This window comes from Fistularia commersonii, chromosome 9 (genome assembly GCF_037954325.1).
Source record: "Fistularia commersonii isolate RoL2024-O1a breed Wild chromosome 9, RoL_Fcom_v1.0, whole genome shotgun sequence".
NCBI lineage: Eukaryota > Metazoa > Chordata > Actinopteri > Syngnathiformes > Fistulariidae > Fistularia > Fistularia commersonii.
Window position 1 is genome coordinate 9,772,652 of NC_141292.1, and position 23,209 is coordinate 9,795,860.

General features: G+C 42.9%; 1 protein-coding gene across 4 annotated transcripts; it reads right to left on the reverse strand.

Moving 5' to 3' along the window:
- Positions 1-312: 312 nt before the first annotated feature.
- Positions 313-23,109, reverse strand: c9h2orf42 (chromosome 9 C2orf42 homolog). 4 transcript variants are annotated; one of them, XM_086152379.1, is made up of 12 exons: positions 23,009-23,109; positions 20,893-22,042; positions 20,000-20,119; positions 19,001-19,105; positions 18,391-18,498; positions 17,403-17,503; positions 17,151-17,313; positions 16,477-16,700; positions 15,173-15,247; positions 14,840-14,890; positions 12,202-12,369; positions 313-4,864 (listed from the first exon to the last, which is right to left on the reverse strand). In XM_086152379.1, the coding sequence occupies exons 2-9, from the start codon at positions 21,983-21,985 to the stop codon at positions 15,239-15,241; spliced, it is 1,923 nt and encodes a 640-aa protein (XP_086008505.1). In that variant the 5' UTR covers positions 21,986-22,042; positions 23,009-23,109; the 3' UTR covers positions 313-4,864; positions 12,202-12,369; positions 14,840-14,890; positions 15,173-15,238. The 4 variants fall into 4 exon arrangements, with proteins under 4 accessions (XP_086008505.1, XP_086008503.1, XP_086008502.1 ...); XM_086152377.1 differs by having other exon boundaries at positions 313-3,990; positions 4,721-4,864; positions 15,173-16,700; XM_086152376.1 differs by having other exon boundaries at positions 15,173-16,700.
- Positions 23,110-23,209: the final 100 nt, after the last annotated feature.

The window sequence follows — 23,209 nt, forward strand, 5'->3', positions numbered from 1 at the left end:
GTGACAAGGAGATGTTTATTTAATGAGCGCAGTCTGGAGGGGGTAATGAAATCTACCCTAACACCATTAACAACCAGGCTTATCAGCTCCCGGGACACACGTCAGCATGCTGTGGCCTTTTGTTCTCTGGCTCCGGGCAGCCGCCGACCCAGCCGGCAGATTAAGGACTCTCCGAGCGGACGCCTTTCTCGAGAAATTAAAAACTGCCCGCCAATCTCTGTCACTGGAGTAGCTCTCATTTTTCACAGGGCTCCTTATGAAACAGATCTTGACAAGCACCTGTAAGGGATCCGGGCGGAGCGGAGGTTTTTTTTTTTTTTTAACCTGACCACACTATCAATCCCTGTCCTCGTTGCTGGAATTGATGTTGAATAAATGGCTCCAACATATGTTGGCGGGAACTCATTTCAGCCCCGAACCAGCAAAACTCGCCATCTTCTACAGGAACGAGAAGATAGATGATCTCCTCGGAGCTGGGAGCTACAGAGCCACCTCAACTTTAGGTAGCTCGGCCTTACAGATGGTACCATATGGGTAGCCTAAGGAAATACGGAAAAAAATAATGATAATCTCCAAGAATAAACTGCTGAAATCTAGGTAAACGCAATTGAAATATACAAAACCACCCAATGGAAATATGTGCATCGTCTCCCAGAGTTATAGGGGTACATATATCTTGAAAATAAAAATATTTCCAGCAGCTGGGCCATTAGAAGTAAAAGCTGCATCGCATTAAGGTTTAATAGTTTGTTTACATCTTACAATTGTACAGATTATAATCCGTCACATCAGCTTTTTTCTTCCCCCTCTCCTTCTTCTGGGCCACTGACTGGTACTTTTTTTAAGAGCCCACATCCCTCGGATTAGGATTTGTGGGACAACATAGCGACAGGTCCGAGTAATGAAATAATTGGATCCTCTTTCTCTCCTTTGGTGAGGTTTTACTGCGGTCGTCATCCCTGGAATTGCATTACTGCTACCTTCATGCTCCATTGTCCCTCAAAGCTCATAGCATCAGAGTCATCTATCATGTCCAGTTGCCCTCAGAGAGGAAAAAAACGAAATATACATTTCAGCCCTTCAGCGCTGTCTCCGTTCCCTGTGAGACTTTTAACTGTTTCTTCAACCTGGCTCTTCTGGACAACTGCGTCTCAGATACACACTTTCTGTTATAAGAATCTTGCCGCATCTTACGATTGGATTTTCCTTCAATCATTCATTCTTGCATTGTCCTTACCACTTATCCTGCTCACCAGGATCCACGCCAGGTTTGGATCCTTCCCAGCTGTCATTGGGCGAGAGGCGAGGTTCAACATGGCCCGGTTGCCTGTCAATCACAGGGCCACATACACAAATGAACACACAAATGTTCATTTGTTCATTTACACCGATGGACAATTTCGAAAAAGTCATCAGTTCTGCAATCTCAACTTAAAAAACCAAAGCTACCTTCAAGTCCCTTCTTGTTTCTGCTGGGGGGAGGGAGAGGGTACAAAAAAGAGAAAAATTCACTTTCAATTTAACAATTTTAAAACGAGTTATTGTTATTAATTATTAGAATGGAAGAGTCACATTGATTCAAATGTAAAGCAATGGTCAATTCTTATGATGACAAAGTATCCAGGGTACTTGATATTGTATGTCAGATTTTTTTTGTATTTATTTGTAATTTGTTAAGCATGTAAATTGTGTTACATGTTATCTTATAACGACAATAGTAAAAACAATGCTATTCCATTTCTTGTGAGAGTGTATGTAAATCACCAATGGAGAGATGCCGTATAAAATCTCACCTAGGGCGTCACATTGGCTTGGTAGCATCACTGCGCAATTGTTGCCATGACATTATAAACTCTCTCACTTTGAATGCATTATTATACAAAAATAAATGCTTCCCAGAGTTTTTCATAATTCCATAATACTTACACTTATAGTGACGCTGGAAATCCCCAAGCCAAGAGGTCATGGACTATTATTTACTTTTGGCAAGTCTATCTGGGAAACTGATCCCCAACAGCAAGCTGTAGGGTGTGACAAAAATGTGTGTTACAGACAAAAGAAGTTTGGGCCTATAGGTTTGGGTCTTTGGGCCTTAGCCTACCCAAAGATATGTCTGGTTTCTGTACATCTTTATCCATCAACGCTCATTCCATGTTTATTATCATGTATTTGGCCATAAGTGCTGTCCCTGTAGCGTCATTCAAGCCTTGAATCATGCAATATTCTCTTTAAGGCTCATTTGCTGAGCATTACATTAGAGCGCTGCTGCCGATGGCCACACAAAAGCCATGTAAATGAGCTGTGAGAGAGGCCCATCAGTCATCATGCCAGATGCGCTCTCCCATTATTATTTATGGCCATAATTGGCCCACATTTCCTCAGGCGATGACTCCGAAATGATAGATCTGAAGATGACGCCGCTCGGCACAACAATCAGGAGGCAGTCAGAAAGTGAGCGCGTGGCAAGAGGGGACACGAGGATGATAAAAGAGGGGACGTTGTGTTTCAGTGATGCACAGTGGTTTCAATTGCAAAGCAAAATCACCGCATGGCAGGAAATCACCCATCATTCAGGGATGATTTAACAACACCGCATCTGACGGTTTTAATGTTCACGGTGAAGTTCAGTGAGGAAGTATCAACAGGACGCCTCTTGTGTTAAAGGCAGGGTGGCGATGGGGCTCTCAGCACGCAGAAAGAAAGTTTTTGGTTCAATTCCAGTGGCTGGCTGAGGCATTACTGTGTGGAGTTTGTCCCCCCCTCAAGTCCAAACGCAGTCCACTGACAACTAAATTGTTCATAGGTGTGAATGTGAGAGTGAATGTTGGATGTCTCCATGTGTGGCCTTGTGATTGACAGGTTAAACCCTGCCTGGAGAGAGCTGGGATGGAAGGTTGGATAAGCAGGTGAACTAATGAATGAATGAATGAGAGCTACAGGAGCTAGCATGCTGTTCTGAAAGCCTCAGTTCAGCCTGCCTTCAAAACTACTTGCAGGACAAAAGCAATTTCTCCTTGGGGATCAATAAAGTAACCCTGATTAAAGATTTTTTTTATATATAATTATCAGGATTATCAAGAGGTGATGTTAATTATTGAGCTAGATCCTATTAGCTCTACGAATGAGCTAGTTCACGCACTATAGTATCTACATTTGTTTGTTTGATGATTTCAATCAAAATTGCTTTTGTGATGTTTTTCATCTTCAACTGATTAGTTTTGGAGGGTTACGTTCTTGAAAATCGTACAATATCGTTTGCAGATTTTGTTTCTTGCTCGTATTTGAAAGGTCTTTTGATTGTCCAGACGAAAAGCCTCTGGAAAAGTGTCTCCAGCTGATCTTATGACTTCTCCTTCTGTATCATTTAAATCAAACCTGCAGACAAAATCACTCATCTGTGCTTTTCACAATTATTCCTTTCTGGAACCTCCAAAAAGCAGCAACCCAACCCCACTCAATCCAGGGAGTTGGCTCAATCCGAACACACAGTCTTTACCTTTCCCGGTCTTCATGGTTGTCGGAGAGATTGTCAGACAGGAAACAGCGAAGGACTGAAGTTCTTGGCTGGTGATGGAGTCGGGAGTTCATTTTGACTTGACTGGCAGGTAAAGCTCAGGTGCCATTTGTTAAGTATTCTGAGGTCTCAGCAGTGACCCGGTCTCATTCCCGGAGACCAGTCCAATGGGTATAGATGACGGAGAAAATGCTGCGCATCACAGTTTGTTATCAGTCCGCCCGGACACGTCAACACCTCCCAGCCCCCTCCAGCTGGCAGACGGAGTACTTGTTGGCAGGTCTGTCTTCATCTTGTCGTGCACTTGAGGGCACCATGTTGGACTGGTGTGTGTGCGTAGGTCCGATGAATGCGTGTCGCTGATCTGCGTGCCTCCAACAGGCAGCTGAGATAATATGTTTCCTTGGCCCAGAAAACGCTGACCTCCAGAACTAATGATTGGTGTTTCCTCAAGGTTTTTCCACCACTGATGTAAACTAAAACACAAAAACAAAACTTCTTATTGTTGTGTAACATCACTTTAACCTAAATGTATCACCTCTTAATCCACTTCAACACATTTCTTTACTTATAAAAATTACAAAAAAAAAATAAAAAAATTCAGATTTAGATTTATGCTTGGTCCTCTCTGTCTTTCTCTGATTCTGCGTTATGTCCCGGGTACAGTGAGTCTTTCAGTTTAAGGGCTACTTCCTGTTTTACTAGTAGATCTACTACTACTATTGCCATTGTTTCATCCTGCTCCCTTTCCTGCAGTGTTTCCGAATTCTCCTAACTCAACAATTAGGTTATTTTGTACAATAACTAAGACAATTTCGAAAATGGTTTCCAAAAATGATGGAAGCCATACACCTGATCAGTATTCAAAATGGCCTCACTGTTTTAATCCTGTAATTTCTCACACATCATGGAATAACAACCAGTTGTCATGACAACTGATCTGCTATTGCTCTGTTGTTTTCTCACGCTACAATCAGCTTGTGGTTTTTGATCTGCTGTTAAGTCAAAGGGCGAGGAGGAAGACCCAGATGCATTTACTCGGTCTAATCTCAGATTTTCTGCATTGTACATTTGTCATTGCAGTGCTGAGCTTTGTATTCACCAAATCCTGGTTTTCTGAACCTTTAATATTTAGCTTCCCCTTCCCTTTAACCGTTGCACAAATCTAAATGGGACGAAACTGATTAATTTGTATAAATAGGATACCATCTGGGAGGAGCTTCTCCACATCCAGAGGAGCCAGATGTGGTGGCTTGGGCATCTGGTTTGGATGCCTCCTGGACGCCTCCCGGGTAAGATGGTCCAGGCACGTCCCACCAGAATTTCTCTCTGGATTCCCCCTAGAAGACCCTGGATAAGCAGCAGAAGATTGAAGGATGGATGGATGGATGGATGAATGGATATAAACCAATGGAGCCTTTTCTCACTTTTATTCAATTGAATAATTAAGAAACTCCAAGATTTCTTGGTAATTTGAAGAAATATTCACAAATGTAGCTTTTATATTTGCCTCCACTAATCTGACCATTCAACACTATACATATTGCATTCTTTGACCATCCCATAGTGCAGATGTTTCTGGCTGGACAGTGTTTATACCCTGCACGGTGTGACCCCACCAACCCCACAAGTGTGAAAGACCTCACTTAAAGACACCAGGCCGGTTCTGCATTGCAGGTTTCTGACTGATGCTGTAAGTGTTTCCACACGGCTGGCGGAACAAAAGCCAGCAGGATTTTTTTTTTTTCAGCGTCCACTTAATCAAAGCATCTCGGCGCCCGCGTGCGACCCCACATATTTACACACTTTCATTTTCAACAACCCGACACTCCTTGGCCTTTGTTCCAAACAAACAACATCCCCAAAACACAAGCCAGTTGCCACCTCCTTCCAAACTGAAATCTGCCTAATAAAGTAATTGCCGTGAAACACAGACGTTGTACAGACATTTGTCAGTCCCCGGAGAGTGAATCTTGCTGATTCCTCTCACATTTTGTTTTGTTTTTCATTACAAAAAAAAAAGTTCACGACAGGCTGCCATGAAATTCAGCTAAGATCCAACGCGACGAGTCCAACGACGCCGGCAATCCCCGCACTATTCAAGTGGTGTCATCAGCAGGTCTAAGGTTTCACTTATTTAGCGAGACGTGTCAACACCTTCTCGATAGACTGGAAAAGACAACTTGTACATCACGAGATCCAGACAATGAGTTATGACTAATGCTGACTTTTCCTCTGGAGTCTCCAGTGGGTTGACATCATTGGTTTTAAGTGAAATTGATCTTGTAAACCACTGGATAAAAATGTGCTGCAGACATCCACGTCCCCCTCAAGACAAGGCGCAGTAACCTTGGTGGTGCTAATTAGCGAATACCGGTTTGCTAACATGCTAAACGAAGATAGCGATAGTGTACACATTACGGCCCTTGTCAGCATGTTGTCGCATCAGTTTAGCTGTAGGCTGATGAGGCGGAGCCTCGCAGAACCACTGGTTTGGCCCCGGAGCTCTGCTGTCAACTGTCAGTATTTACTTTGAACACATGATGTTTCATGAGCCTTGAGTCTCAAAATATCAAATATCAAAATTTGATTTGAACAGATCTGAACCTCTTGTAGAACAATCGCAAGCACTATATGAGCTACTAAGCAAGCATATGTAAAAATTGCCATATTAGCTGGCAATACATTTGATCAACATGCTCATTCAATCTACATCTAATTTAGAACATAACAGAATTATGAATAATTAGAAAATAATTATATAACTAAATGTCAATAATTATAAACAATGATTACATAATACATGTTTTTATATATCAATTAATATCACATTATTTGATAAAATGCTTGATAAATTACAGAGGACATATATGAGCCACAAATTAATCACAATCATAGCATGGAGATTAAATTCAAGTAGTAATTTAGTGTTCTATTTCTCTATTTTCATATTTTATTCATAAAAATTGCAGGAAAATTAGGATATTTTCTATTGGTAGTGACTAAAAATAATTTTTTAAAGGTTACATACTTTGGTGCTCTCAGATTGTTTTTGTGTTATACTTTTGGAAGTGAAATGACCCAACATGTTTGATGACAAAGAGCATCAAAAACAAGTCGTAAACTTGACAGCAGCATTAATCAAGCCTTTATGCATTATGCATAACTAGAAAGTTTTCAAATGTGTATATATATATACATATATATATACATTTGAAAAATGTCCTTTCAATTCAATGGAAGGACAAACTGTTACACTCCCTGGTGTTTCCATCACCTCTGATGACGAGGTCTATATCTAATTTACACCTTCTCACGGCAAAAGTTCTCTGACAGCAATTTACACAAACAAATTATATCCTCCATACTTTTACAGAGATTCATGTCCCCTGAACAGATATGTTCCAATGTAGGGGCACAGATAAAGTAACAGGATAAGGGGGTTGGCTGTTAGCAGCATAACCAGCAAGACACATCATTAGTTACCTATATGTACCTCAGTGTCACAGGGTGTCTGTTATTTATCACAAGAAATTCTCTGCTGATGTGCGACCACCACAGGTTGATCAAGCCTGGGCGCGTGTCTCACACTCAGCTATTTGCCTTAGCGGCTATTTGCCCTAACGACTGGTCCTCTCGCTGGTGTTGGCCAGTTTTCTGATGGCCTGTTGGTGAGGCAGTCCACCTGACTCCAACCTCCCTAAGGAGATTTGCCGTTGTACAGGCTACAGAGCACCTACATACCACCTCCACTGGGCAATCTTTCAGTCTGTGCCTTCTGTTCCAGCTGCTAAGTTGGCATATCGCAGCCTCTTATATTCAAAGGCTTCCTCGATGGCGTCCTCCCCCCATCAGCTTGATGATGCACGCAAGTTGGTGAGCCAGGCCTTGGGGCTGGGCTCGACGGTGAGCGTCTGGTGGCTGGGCCTGCACTGACGGGGCACAGCCCAAAAGGACTACATGAGTCCCCCTTCCCTTGGGCTCACCACCCATGGGAAGGTCCAAGGGGATCAGGCGCATTGTGAATCAGGTGTTGTCCAGAGCAGAGGAGTCATGGCGGTCCGAACCCCAGCTGTAGAAGCTGGCTCTTGGTATATGAAATGTCACCTCTGGTGGTGAAGGAGCCTGAGTATAAGGTGATCGGCACCTGTTGGGGCAGTAACCCTCGAATCCGTTGGTGGACCCCTGTGGTGACAGGTACCAGCAGGCCATGCGGCATGCGGCTTTGTTGGTCACCTTGGCAAACACTCAGGCATGGGAGGAGTTCATAGAGCCCATGGGGAACAACTTCCCTCAAAGTGCTTTGAACTTTCCGGCAAAACGAAAGGTGGAGGTTTGTGTTCTTTCACCAACAGTAGCTGGTGCAACGGAGTGACAGTGATCCAGAAACACTGTCCCCTGATCTGGAATCCTTTTTCATCAACTGCAAGCCATTGTATTCTGTGAGTTTGCTTCTTTCATCCTGGTCTTTCATGCTGTTTATATCCCACCGCAAGCCAACGTGTTAGTCACAGCGCATGCTCGCCGACCAGATACTGAGTTTGGAGCAGACCAACCAAAACTCTCTAGTTATTGTCCTGGGTGAGTTTAACAAAGGGAACCTCACACATGAACTCCCAAAATACAGACAGTTTATTAAATGTATGACCAGGGAGGAGAGCATTCTGGATCACGTTGAGGCGTTGTGGATTGGTGGAGGGAATACTTCCAAGACCTCCTCAATTCAGACAAAACGGCATCCAATAAGGAAGCAGCCAAGGTGTTGAGGGGCTCTAGTTTGGTTGCTGCAGTATTATGTGTCTGCTTTTTGCAGATGATGTGGTCCCATTGACATCATTGGTCTTTGATCCGCCCTTCCTGTGCGGTTCACAGCTGAATGTGAAACGAGGAGCAGCACCTCCAAATCTGAGACCATGGATCTCAGCCCGAAACAGGTGGAATGCCCCTTCTGGGTCAGGGATGAGGTCCTACCCCAAGTGGAGGATTTAAAGTATCATGGGGTCTTGTTCCCAAGTGAAGGGCACGCTAGAAGGAATATGTCTCTCGGCTGGCCTGGGAACGCCTTGGAATCCCCTGGAAGAGGTAGACCAGGTGGCTGGGGAGAGAGAACTCTGGGCCTCTGCTTTGGCTGCTGCCCTCGCAAACCCTGGAGAAGCAGTAGAAGATGGAAGGGTGGATGAAAGCACATCTTACGTGGCTCGGAATCCTGTTGGATACCATGCTCCAGAGTTCACCCCATGTGTGTTTCCTCTTTTTGACACCCTCCCACGTCATCTAGGGGCCTAGTCCGGCCTACACCATGGTTCTACATTCGGTTGCAGATCCCGGTTGCCAGAGTGGTGTTACTGTTCCAAGGCCAACGCCTCCCCTGCCTTGTTGGATATGGCTCAATATGTCACGGTGGAGGAGCATAGCTTTGGCCTGTCATAGCATGTGACTGGGGCCCACTTCCTCCCTGTTGCTAAGGTCAGAGCAACGCCTCTCACAACGGGATCCCGGGAGTCCATGAGGGACATGTCCAGCCTCACCTTGGTGCATTTAAACCCCTCAACCACGCTAGTTATTACAAGTGACAGTGTTCCATCACTGTAAAGTCCAACACTGCTGAAGTATTTTGGAAGTCCAAGCCATTTCCTCACGTGAGAGTTCACTTGTATCTCCAGTCAATTGGCATGGGTGAGCAAGACCTCATACATGGCCAGTGGCCACAACAGTTTGGGTAACAGCCCAAACTACAAGCATCAAAGCTTTAGTTTTCCTGATAGTGTGGTGATGTTAATCTGCCTGAGGCCATTCCCTGTGTCCTGCCAGAGTTGTTCCAGTTGCTGGGTGTCACTGAGGTTTGAGTTATACCACCATCCAAGTCTCTGGATGGGTTTCTCCTGAATTGTTGGGATTGGTTCACCCCTCGTGTGGAACTGCTCGGCTGTGAGTTGCCCATTTATGATTGAGATGCTGGAAAATTAGCTTGGCTTGAACTCCAGTCTTGCCCACTAGGTGTTTTCATGGAGTTTCTGTAGCAAGTGTCCAGTGCATGGCTTCGTAGTAATAATGACGGTCATGTCATCCATACAAGTGCCAAGGGGAAGAAGACAGAGGCTCACTCTTGGTTCTCTTACCTCCCACTACCCACTGGGGTGCCCAAATGATCACCTCCATTGCCATGGGGGAAAATGGTACAACTTACAATGATACCAATTTCCGGGTACTGCAAGGCAGTGGTGTTGTTCTCAGCTGTTACGCAAAACTAACACTGATGTATTTAATAGCCATTCACAAGATCTATATTAAATTAGCTTCAAAACTGACAATTACGTTAGGTAACTGTTCTTATTGAGGCCTTGAACAGTCCAGTTTGTAAAAAAGTTAAAGTGTACAATCATGATTATTGTTGCTCAATTCTAAGTACATAACAGGAGCTTCATAGAAATAAATAAGTGGCCTGTCAAAAAAGACTGATAAATGGTGTGCGAGCTGTTCAGATTATGGTTATTATCGCATTGTGAAGCAATAATCACTGATCATTGTTTTTGTTTTAGATACACTAATGCTTCTAATGTGCGTGTACACTTTATATCCAAGTCCTAGTAATTAGTTCTTTTTATGAGGTAATAAGGTCCTAAAAAGGCCTAATAATGTGTTTACTTCTAAATATCTGCCCAATAAGCATTGACATAATCAGAATAAACATATTACAGTTATAATGCAACATTATATGCTCTCAAAAAACACATAACATTAAATATAGAGTGTCCTATAAAGTTTTATAAGAGTGCAATACACTTATTATCACCACACCATTATGCTAAGCCTAATCATACAAATATTAACAGTAATTTTTATCATAAGTGTTAAAAAAAAAAAAAACATATTTCTTCAGCTACCAGCTTTGAAGTGTATAGTCCCAAACAACATCACTAAGAACTTTAATATGACCTTATAAGAGTTTGATGTTTTTCATCTTAATGGCCCCCAAGGGGCTTGAATATGTTGACCCGTCACTGGGAGGGAAGTCCAGAGACCTCCTTCAGTTTTTCCACCTCGGCCTACAAGTCATTTAATCCATTAATACGTAAATATGGCTGAATACGGGCTTATCGGGTCAAGACATGTCGGATTACTGCTCATTAACTGTCACATTTCAAAAGACATGTTTAAAATAACCTGTCTGTTTTTTTTTTTTTTATTGTAATAAGTCACCAGTAATGTTCATCATCTTAAAACCAAGATGACATCAGAGCGGAATGGAAACAATAGGAAACGTGAGCAAAAATTAATGAAGGTGGACTCGCTCGAAATGAGCAGGAGAGGGGGATCATGAAGAGAAACATCTGTGAAACGGTAAAACCTGCCTCCAAAATCCAGAGTATCCCTCACAAGGCAGCTCGGCCCCGGACAGCAAAGGGCGCGGGCGGACCCACGGCGCGCATTTGATAAATCCTGGATCCAGAGCGAACTTGGAAAGCAGATAATGTGGAGTGACGGCGCTGGAAGAGAGCTGTCTGCGGCCCGCCGATGACAGACATGCAGTCATAGCCAGCTGTTTGTTGGCTCCTTCCACTCGTGCAATCACACATTAAGACAGACAGACAGCCTTGGAAATAACTCTGATGTGTTCATGAGATTTGCCCAAACCAAAGCTTTGTCTCTTTTTCCAATTCCTTTTAGCCACGCTAGCAGCACATTAGTCTCAACTGCTAGATGGATTGCCATGAAATTAAATAACCAGACATGCAAACGCTCCGCGGGTGAAAAAGGTGTGCTGGATCCATATTTAAGAGTTATAGCGCCATAAACCCAAAAGTAAAATGAAGTTTTAAGTTTTACATTTTAGCCTCAGCATAAATCTGTTGCAGAAATATTGATCAAAGTCATAAAAGTGGGGATTTTACCGTCGGGCATGATTGTAAAGAACCGAGGGAGTTGAATGTCAGAGGAGACCAACACACGCACGCACACACACTCACATTTGGAAGTGCACCAATGTCTGTGCCAGGATGTAATTCACACTTTAACAAGATATTTTCATCTTCTACGCAGATTTAGAAGGTGACAAAGTGTCTATTGCTATAACGTGAAAAGTATAATGTTATAACAAGGTTGTTTTGTGTTATTGTGACATTGGGTCTTTCCACAGATTTTTTAGAAGTTGATACATACATACATACATATATATACATATGTATGTATACATATATACACATATATGGGCAAATATACAATTACATATACATATATATATATACATATATATATATATATATATACACAGCATGGGGACTAGAACATACCTAATAGAACTTGGGTCTCTTAAGATGTTTGTGATATAAAAAGTAATATGTAATTATATAATGAAATATTTGTTTGATTAATTGATGCTATGTTTATGTTACAGGATAGACTTCTCTTCTGACTCTTTAACGTTATAAAAAGGGATCCTTTGTTACAATTTGACGTTTTGACATGTCGTCAAAACAATTTTTCGACATCTCTAGCAATAACAATAAATTTCGCAACACAACAAGACGGCCACTGTATTCAGATTTTGAAATGCAGCAGTGAAGTGCACCCGTACCACAGTGATTGCAATTCACCTTTTGCACTGTAATTCATGTGTTATAATCACAGTTTCAACTGAAACGTGGAACCTTGACATCCACATATTTTTTCTTAATTCAAAAGTTTACCTGGTGGCAAGCAGATGTCTCCTTCCCCGGTCCTTGTGACCCGGAGGTTGAGAGCTTCCACGTCATACTTGCACAAGCAGGATTGTGAACCAGGATCTGCTCTTATCGTTTATTTTTTTCTTCTCAATGCTTTTATTGTGGATGTTGCTTCTTTCATCTGTTCCCTGCCTGCAGACAACGAACAAAAATTAGCCCCTCTGTCCCTTTTCCCCCCGCAGGCACTTTTAACAAAACTAACTGATCTTTAAAAAAACCACAGAATTTCCAGTTAAATATAAAATAAAGGGAGGATGAGGCTCCTCGCCTGGGACAAGCGGTGTTTTGTTCTCCTCGCCTGTTTTGTAAGACTTTTGATGAAATGCATAAAGCATTTTTTTGACCAACAGTGTAGATGATGTTATGAATGTGATTCATGTCAGATAATTGCCAGGGGGTGGGTGGGTGTGTGTGTGTGTGTGTGGGGGGGGGGGGGGTGAAGGAGGGGTTTATCAAACTTTTCAGGAAACAATTCCCCCAAAGTCAGGATTGGAGGGTCACATGACCCCCAGCATCCTATCAAGAGGTTGGATTGAAATGCTGTCTATGCGGGTATGATCTCAATTTAACAATTATATTTACATAAATCCATGAAAGAAAAAAAGGATTTTTTTTTATATTTTTTTCAATTGTTTAGGGCGAAGAAAATATATTTTTGCTCCAAGGACTTTCAACACTAAACGATACTTAGACCATTATTGTCTAAATATCATATAAAACAGATAATTTCTAGCCACATATAAATGTTATATTTCTGATCATCATCTCATGACCCTACAATGTACTTCTGGTGGGGGTCCAAACCCCTCCTTTGGGAAATTATGTCTTCAACACCCTGTTTTTCTCAAATGACCTTGATCTCTGACAACCCAGAGGTGAAGAGCAGGCGCCATAAATAACTACGATCTGGTCAAAGGTGAGGTTGAGTAACGTGTGAGCTGACGTTCGAATGATCTCTATGACCTCTTGACATCAAAACAGGGGTTATCACGCCGGTGATAAATCCAACATTTATGGAAATTATCTCACCTGTATGCTGAGGACTTCAAGAACGTGAATGAAGGGGGTGTAAACAGATAATTACATTTTCGGCGATAAAGGTGAAAATATTCCTTAATGTATTACTCTGTCTGCTACCTAACAGTGAATTGAAATAATTTTTTACCCCTTTATTTCTGTTTTTTATGGGATCTCTTTGCTTGAAAGCGTTTGTTTTAAAATGGCTACACAAATAAAGCTGAATTTTATTGTAATTATTAGTGGCGCTATCCTGGCACTGCAGGTGCCAAGACCTCCGAGTGCCAAGTCCCGCACAAAAGGTGATATCATACTTATAATACAGCAGGTATTACACACTGTAGCTTTTGTTAAAAAAAAAAAAACCTTTTGGAAGAACGTCAACTCCGGTAAGTCAGAGGGGCTGGAGTTTGATGGAATCCACAGACAGAATCTGGGAATGATTTTGAACATGTTGAGCCCGATTATTTTTATTAAAATTATTATTGTTGTTGTAGTAAAGATAGAAGCTGAAACATTGAGCGACGAGAAGAAAAACACAGTTTTGACTGGGGGACGTGGTTCTCCCAAACTATACGTACAGCCTTTAAACTAATGTTTTTAAAATCAATATCCAACTTTTCAGGCCTCAAAGCTGTTCCAACCTCAATACCCCCCCACCACCACCACCTCTCTCAAACACACACACACACACACACACACACACACACACACACACACACACACACACACACAAAGTCACAGCTCCCCTCCCCTCCTGTCTAAGCTGTCTGTCTATCTTCCAGACGACGTAGGAAGCCTCTCTGTCACTGCGAGCTCGCCATCCCTTCCAGGAGAGAGGATTGATGGCTGACAGGCTACATAAACAGCTAAACGCGTGGCTCGGAGCTGTCTGGCAGCCAGGCTGCTGCGCAGGCAGAGGCTGATGTCCCGAGGGCTGCGAGGGAGGAATGAGGCCGGGGGCTGACACTGTTCTCATACGCCTACACCCCCATGTAGATACGTAGAGTGCAAGCTGCTATTCTGAGGATGGAATATAATTTGGCGTGATGTTCCCTTGGTATTAACTTATAAGCTTAATTAATTCATGAACATTTGGACACATTTCAGGAGCATGTGCGATGTGTGCAGTGATAGATCTCCCACAAGTGTGTCATGCCCAGAAGGGATGAAAACACATTCAGCCAAATCTTGAATTTCAGTTATATCTCTCTCTATATACATAGATAAAACAGTTTCTTACACATAAAGCAGGAGCAACAGTTCTTTGTCACACTAAGTTTCTGTGAGAGGATCTCAATCACCTCCTTCTCTACTGTTTTTCCAGCTGCAGCTGGTAAAATACAGGTTTATGGCGCCATCTTTTGGACATGTTTAGAGTACAGGCCCATGCCTGCATGTGTGTACACACAGTATAGTACACATTTTAAAAATGCACTTCTATTTGGTCATCATTTTAACCCACCCTTTTTACTTTTATATTTCTCATGTAAATATTAATTGAATATTTACTTAATTACATTGTGATTATTTAAATGTAACAGCATTACCCAATGAGAAAATAACGCCGTCAGTTTTTAAATACCTTTTTTCTAAAGCAGGGCCCTTTCACAGTGACACGGACAGTGTGCTTCCCCTTTCGCAGTGTGGAGGGAAGGAGAGGATGATGCCCAAAAGTCAGAACAAAAGGAAAGAGTTAGTCTAAAACAAGCGAAGAGCAGATATACCTTCAAAATATTGCTTATATCTGCTTAGGAAATGACTTTGGCTGACAGACCTGCAATGATGCACATTTTATTTAACATTTCATAACACTCAGCCTTTGTCAATGCTCTAAAGTCTCCGCAAGTTTCGTTTACAATAAAACGGCCTGGAAAATATTAAAGGTAAATATTCTTTTGAGAGTTTGAGGACAAACCTTTTTTTCTTCGTTCATCTTTAGATGAAGGTACTAAATGTGTCTGTTCCCAAGAGGATGGCACATTTATCCAGTCTGAGAAAGATTTCAGAGCATTTTAAATGACGCTGCTTGTTCGGTCATCTCTCAAAAATAAACATTTTTGGGTCATACACTATAAAAATATACATTCTTTAAAAAGAAAACAGGAAAAAAACATACCTTGTCTTTGTTTGTACCTGGTTATGCACAGTTAATACTGGAGCAGTTAAAGGAGCAGTGTGAAGGACTGGGATATAAATAGTAATTACTAGTATGAATATTCTATTAAAATCTTTGTCTGCGTCAGTGAACTGTAACCACATTTCCACAGTTTGGATGAATCTTTTATGCATTTTGTAATAGTTGCTTTTTCATTTCCTGCTTAAATTCAAGGTTTTCTGTATAAGGTTGGCTCATTTTAGTACATTTTCACTTTTTTTCATTTTACAGGTGTTTCTGTAAACCCTAACAGATACTTGCAGATCAAATATTGATTTTTTTTCATTCCTGTCATAAAAACATTTCTGAAAAACTATCAATTTCACACCAATTGTAACAATTTAGTGAGTCTGTTAAGATGAACCAAAGCGGAGTGCCGTGTCACCCTGCAGGGGTGAAGAACACGAAAGGAGACAAGTGTCACCAACGGACACCAGCTGTGGACCGTGACCATGACGACCAGGGTCTTGGATGCACGAGGAACCCACAGTGCGTTGCCGGGGGACAGAGATGCTTTCGACATCTCTGCCATTGCAACCGGACATCAATGTTGGGGGGCGATGGATGGCAAAGTATTGACTAAAGGATGTTTTGTTTTGCTCGGTTTTGTTTTTTTTTCACAACACAATCCTCCATGTCTGACAAAAACCAGTGAAAGGATCTATCCCGAATTTCAAGATTAAAAAACAACACATACTACTCAATTCAGAAAACTAGCCTGCTGGTTCCTTTCCTCTAAAATGTCCTAAAAATCGTTTCTGTTCCGGCATGTTTCTGGGAGAGTTGACCTGACTAACATAATGTATAAACACCAGTTTACATTGTAACACAGTCTCAGGTTGCCTGATATCACACACTGCTCTGATCGAATAAATGTTACGCATAAAATACAGATGTTTAATCGTTGACGGGAATTGTTAATCCATACCTTGCATGATATAAAATGGAAATCTGAATAGTTAGTGCTGACGTCACACTACAAACTGTCCAGATTAAAAATCCGTTACTGCGAACTTGAACCCCCCCAACAGCTCCTGCGTGAATCGGACAGATTAGACCACCACCTGCAGGATCTCGGTGTTAGTGCGTTTGCTCTGGCTGGGCTCCGACTTGTGGCGGGCTGCTTTGTCCTCTGCGTTGCTTTTCTCGCAAAACTCCGCCTGGCCGCTCTGCTGGTGGCCGAACTCGAAGCTGATCCTAAGCTCTCCCGTCTGACTGCGGGGGAGAACGTCGGGGATCCACTCGATTACAAACGGGCTCGCCTCCTTCTGATCTTCTGAGCTTGGCCCTGAAAAAAGACAGACATCTAGCAGTGAAAATGTATTTTAAAAAAAACAAAAGCAGCATTATTTTGACGTTGAAGCTGCATCCAATGCAGTCTTGCCATTTTGCAGGCTGGTTGCTAAGTGCACTTCGAGAACAAGGTTACTGAAATAGAGAGCAACACCTGGTCAAGATAGACATGGACATATCTGTCATATTTTGATCCATCAAAGGCTTAAGCTGAGATTATTTAAAGTCTTCAGCTATGTAAAATGTTAAAAGATTGCATAATTTGATGAAATTCCCTTCATATTTCCCTGAAATATTCCTTAAAATTGACTTGTATGAAGGAGTAGATCGGTCCACATCGGTCCCTCTGTTAGGTAAATACTGCATACCACTCCTTCACCATCCCGAATAAGAATTTTCACGACCTTGACCTGAGGTGGGGGATTCGATCTTGGCAGTCGCTCACCAACTTTGAGGAAGGTCCGGAGCTCCATGGGTCGAATAGCTTGCGGCCGATCCATCCTGTATCCCTCCGGGAGCTGCGGCTCAGGCAGAGGCTCGGGGCAGTGAAAACAGGAAAAGGAGCCGTCGATGTTTTTCACGAAACTCTGCGTGAGCTCCAGGGGCAGCTGGAGGATGGATTGTGTAAAAGAAAAAAAGGAGGTCACGGGAGAGTCAGTGGAGATCCGTGAAAACATGGAGGCCGGCAGGCGTTCACCTCCGGGGTGTCGAAGATGCGTTTGACCTGCAGCAGGTTGGTGATGTGCCATGTGTACTTGGAGAAGGAGCCCAGAGGGAGACTATTGTTCCTCACAAACACTGGCATGGACAGAGAGACAGAGGATCAGAGGCTTCTTATGGGGAACACATAAAATACAACATTGTTCGTGACCCTTCCTAAGTGTAAAAATATTGGCAGTTTCTGAGTACGGTTTAAGGGAAGCTTGACAAGTTTCTTTGTGAGCATATCAAAGTAAAAAATGTAGTAATCACGTGTTTGTTTGTCCCATTTTCCCCGATAAGGAGCCTAAACCCCAAGGAGTAATAACGTGGAAAAGAATCTGGTGAGGATTTGGAGCCAATAGGGCGAATCTGATGACCCCTGGCCTCATTTACTAGAGGAGAGCAACTGAAAAAAAGCTGTGAATTTCGTATGAACATGGTGAAAACTGCCTATGCCTTGAATATTCCAAAGTATTTATGTAGTGGAAAGGGGAAAATTTGCAGTGAAATCCATCTGCTAAAGTAGGCCTTTCACATACAGGTCTGTGTTTACGCATGTCGGTCAATGGAAAAGGAAATTCAAACAAAAACCTCAAACAATCACCAAAACAATGACAAGAAATCATATTAAATAAGGGTTGTTTGATATGAAGTATTTTGCAAGTATTTACCGGACAGTCAGAAATTGTCAGACAATCATGAACACATGTTTCCATTTATATTAATATTTACAGTATATTCATGTTAATATGCATTATTTTAAAATTGCAATTCTTTCTATTATAAATTATATATTCAGTATCAACCTTTCGTGGACTTTAAAAAAAAAAATCCTGGCTTCGAAATATCACATTCATTTATTATGGTTCGTTGTTCTATTATTGGAGTTTCCACATTTCCATATTCTTTTCTAATATGAATAGTCACCATGTTCCCTACACCCTTGATCAGCACAGGATAGCTCATTAGTTACACTGTATTACATGTGGTGAAGTTGGGCAGCCTCCTCTTCTTGGATCCCAGGGACAGTCGATGCTGCAGAGCGTTGAAGAACTCCTGAGGGATGTGGTACACGAGAGGTTCCGGTTTCCCTGACGGACAAACACACAACCTTTAACTCAGTGCAAAAATAAAAAAATAAAAAAACACCAGTCATTATTCAAACATGACCAGGTTGGAATTTGGCATGAAGAGTGGTAATGAGACACAGAGAGCATGTGACGGGAATTAAACCCGGCTGCCCTGCAAAAGACCTCCGGCGTATCAGCTCAACGTTGAACGTTGTTTTTCAGCATTTCTAAGTTGCAGGGTTTAGCGTTACACAACCACAATTTCTACAAACAGCAGCAGATCACATGCAAGAACACAAGTAAGCACACTTCTTTCACTGATGATCGAGGAGCTCAAACAGAAGAGCCGACATCTGGAGGACATATTGATCGTCTCTTGTTTCAGCTTAACGCAGCGGCTTGCTGCTTCGACTGCCGGTTTGTGATTCCTGTTTTCAGAGTGAACTTTGACATTTCCTCCCAAAGAGGAAGGAAAGTCTTGTATGTAGAGAAAGAAAAGGCTGTTATTAAATGTGTGTTTTACCATCAAACTGGTAGTGCATTGTCTGATGGATCCTCTCTGTAACGCTGGCCAGCCAGCGGTGGAAACCCAGCGTCACGGTATGTTCATCCACAACATGGCTGTTCCCTGAAACACATGGTTGAAAAGACCACACTAGTATCACCCTCTCGCGGCCCTACACGTCAACTGACGTGAAAAGTTTCCGGCTACAGCGTATCTGAGCGCTTTCATCGAAGAATCCAGCTGGACATCATTGCTGTTTAGATGTTGACACTCGGCAAGATGGAGGTTGGGAGATCAATGCAAAGACGTCGTAGGCCTTTTAATTTTAAATGGTCTAACACATCCGACATTAATAAAACTGTTCATTTTTATTTTACTAACCAAGATCCCGTCTCATATTTTATCACTTTTATGGCAAAACCATTCTCATCTCCTACTAAAACTTTAGATTTGACGTCTTTTTGGTGTCAAACTTATACCAGGTGGAGCAGGTTGTTCCAGACTATTTGAAAGAGACAACATCTAAAAAGCACCTCAACCTGGACTTTCTTTGTGGACCTGAAACTCCTGCCTGTCATAAAGTCGGTATTTCAAACCAGACTCGGTCTGCTGCAGGCCTCTCCTGTTAAAACAGCAGGTCGGGGATTAGAACGGGTCAGAGCCAGGCGTTCTGACAGACAGATTCAGACAGCGGAGAAGATGAAAAAGTCAAGGTGGGTGGTCTTAGTTGAGAGACAGGGAAGGGGTGGGGAAGCAGCATTTACAGCCTTCAGCCCACTGGCACCGTGGGGTTTTCTCTGGCGAGCTTTCCTCAGGCTTGAGGCTGACGTGCCCTTTCTCCTTGTTACAGAGGACGCTGCACGGAGGCAAGGAGGTCAACCAAGTACAGGTTTGTGAAAAAACAGATGGGAAGATGGTGGAACAACAGAACAAATGTGTTTTTGGACACTCGGGATGTGCTGATGAGTGTGATACAGGCTTCGGAAGAAATGTGTAGGGATGTAATGGTAAAAGCACCGGGGAGGGATTCGTCCAGGCGGAGTTTCTTCGCTTTGTGGTGAGGTTTGATGGCCTCCGTCTGCCGCAGAGGCCTCTCCCCGGGACTGATAGCTCTGCACGTGGAGCTCTTCTGCACTCCTAGAAGGCAGAGACCAAGACATTGTAAAATTCAGTTGCTACAAAATCAAGTGATAGGAAGTCAAACTGGGGAAAAAAAACATCATCACATTCATTCCTTCAACAGAAATTGAGATTCACAAAACTATTTTCTCATGACTGTTTTGATGTCTCTATATTTTCAATTCCATTCAAATTGAACTGTTATGTGAGACGCTATTAAAACTATGGTCGGTTGTTTTCACTCTTCTATTAATGTTTTACTTAATGTGTAAATTAGCTTGTGGACCCACAAGGGATTTCAAAAACATTTTGCAAAAATACATAAAAAGGTAAGAAAAAAATTCACCTCAAAAAATTACTAAAGGCCAACTCACATAACAGCCTCAATAAATGTGTCAAAAAATCCTAACATTTGAGAACTAGGACTTTAGGTTCCACTGCATTGATACATATCTATCATACAATATTTAATCTAAGAGTGAAACTGTCCAGTTTCTAGGTTTCTACAAGTTTCTCACAGTTTGGACATGAACCTTCAGCTCTCTGACTGACTGACCTTAACTTCTGTTCAACAGGAAGTTTACAAGGCATCTCAACGGGAGTGACGTCTGTCTCAAAACATTAACTTCAGTCTGATTTTAAGTTGAATTTTCGCTAATTTAAGGGTTATTTTTTTACCTATTACACATTCATAATGAGAACTGTGTGAAACCTTCAGGACTTTGAAACAAGTTCATCCTGTTTTTTGACTCCTATATCAGTCAGGGGACAAATACTAGCAAATACCCTACCACTGGGGGAGTAGTTGATGAAAGCGGCAAACTCTGAAGCTAGCTTCTCGTCGCTTGTGAGGGCACACACACAGGCGTAGAAGTGAAGGCAGGGTTGTGTTGCAGTTGAGCCAGGAGCCGGTTGAGAGTTGCCCAGTCCGCCCGCTCCGTCAGCTTTACTTCTTTTTCCGCCAGCTTTGCAGGCGCAGTGGAAAAGCGCCTCCTGGTGCTGCGACTCCTTGCCTTTCTTTTCTCCCCGGGGCTCTGACAGCCCTCCCGCGCCGACGGTGAGATGCAGGAGGCCCAGAGGGTGGTGAGAGTCAGTATGGCACTTCACCACCAGCGTGTCTTTCGAGACGCGCTGCACCAGGGGACCCGGGGACTCGGTGGCGAGCCTCCACAGCTCCTCCTTGGCCTGAATGGAGGCCTGCAGCCCTTCTAGGACAGAGCTCTTTAAGGTGAGGGGGGTGGCACAGGTTTGGCACTCTATGGCTTGCTTGATGTGGGTGCAAAGGCTATCGGAAGAATGTTTGGAATTAGCCGCAGCTGATTCGGACTGGTTTGACCTTTGACCCTGTCTGCAGAGGGGCAGGAAGCAGTGGCCCAGGTTGATCTGAGTCAGCAGGGTGGCCCCGTCACCGGTAGCTATCGCTGTATCTGTGGGGACGAGTTCGACGAAGCCAAGCTGCGTGGCTCCTCTTCCTCTGTGACACACGGAAAACACCTGGACGCCTCCGCCCGAGCCGGCGCCCATGACCCCTTCTCCTCCGTCGCGCTCTTTTCCGCCTCTGTCCTCGCTGTCAATAATCACCTTCACCACCTCCACCGAGCCCTTCTTGCTGCTCCTGCCCCCCGCAGTGGTCGTCCTGAGAGATATCCCACAGGCCTTGTTCTTGCAGCTGAGGCCCCGGGTACCGTTGTAAATTCCACACTGAGGACATTTGCGGATACCGCGCAGAGTCGCCCTGCCCAGGTTGCAGAGAAAGGCCGGGGTTGTGGATGTGGGCTTTCTGCTGTCTCTCTGTTTTGAGGAAAGGGTGGCAGTGGAAGTTGGTTGTGGGACTGAGGGTGAGACGACACTGGATGGGGAGGACAGAGTCACTTCATTATCCATTTTGGGGCCACAAGCTGCTTAGTTGGAAGGTGTTCTTGACATTGAGAGAGAATAAAACTGCAAGATTCAAAAAAAATAACAAAGGAAGGATATGAAAGTTGAATCCAACAGATGTATTTAGAAAATAACATGTAAATGTACCATTTTAACTTGTGTCTGGCATGTTTTAAATAGATAGGTACTAAACTAAAATCCTTAAAAGGCTACCTAAACCTTGTTTCATCAAAATGTTTACAATATATGATGTGCAAATTTTGCATGTCATGGGTATAAATGTGGTACAAGTGAAACCTCCTACTTGGGGCTGGGCTTTATATCAATAAAGTACCACTTGGGATTTTACAGTTTTGACCATCATTATAATTTTTATAAAATTCTTAACTGTCGACTTGAAAGTAGAATATGATCTAGCCCGTTTTCTTTTTTGTTCCTGCGAGCACTGAGGCTCCACATCCCAGCGGTGCACGGATAAATATCAGAGCAGTTCCTTGCAGCAAATTCAAGATTCAAATGTGTTTATTGGCGTATGTACAGTCTGGAAACAATTTTCCCTGCACAATGAATGAAATTCTTATTTTCCCATCCACAGTGAAGACCGAAGTTTGAACTATCTGTGGTGTCAAAAATCCTGCTCGCCTGTTAGAAGTGACACTTTTCTACTGAGCCAGGAGAAACTTCACACTTCCATCAGTCCAATGTGAAAACAGCTGCCTCATGCCATACTCACCAGACTCATCCTAACTTACACATTTCAATATTAGAACAAAGAAGAATGTGACTTTTACAGCTCAAAGCGACTTTTAAAATACGAAAAAAGTTAAAAATAAAATGAAAGAAAAATTACAATACTGACTATGAATATGCGTCCTTGAGTTCTGGTATAAATATAGCAACACTATGTAACTCGGGCTCGTTTATAACTGTATGCTAGCTTTGACTGTCGGGTATTCGTTGGTGTGTTGCGTCTCCTCGCAGTTGACGCTCCGCCGGGGAGACGCGAACACACCGCCGTGCGCTCCTCACCTGCAAACCACCTGAGATCCGCTGCTGTTTGGACGAATTCAGCCCTTCTGGCCTCCGAACCGCCTCGACCGTCGCCATTCCTCCTTACATCCCGACACCGCATTGCGCCTGTAACGACACTCTGCATTGGTCGAAGGTGGACACGTGGGCAAAAGAAGGGCGGGCTCTGGAGAAGGGAAGCATCATGGGATTTGTAGTTCT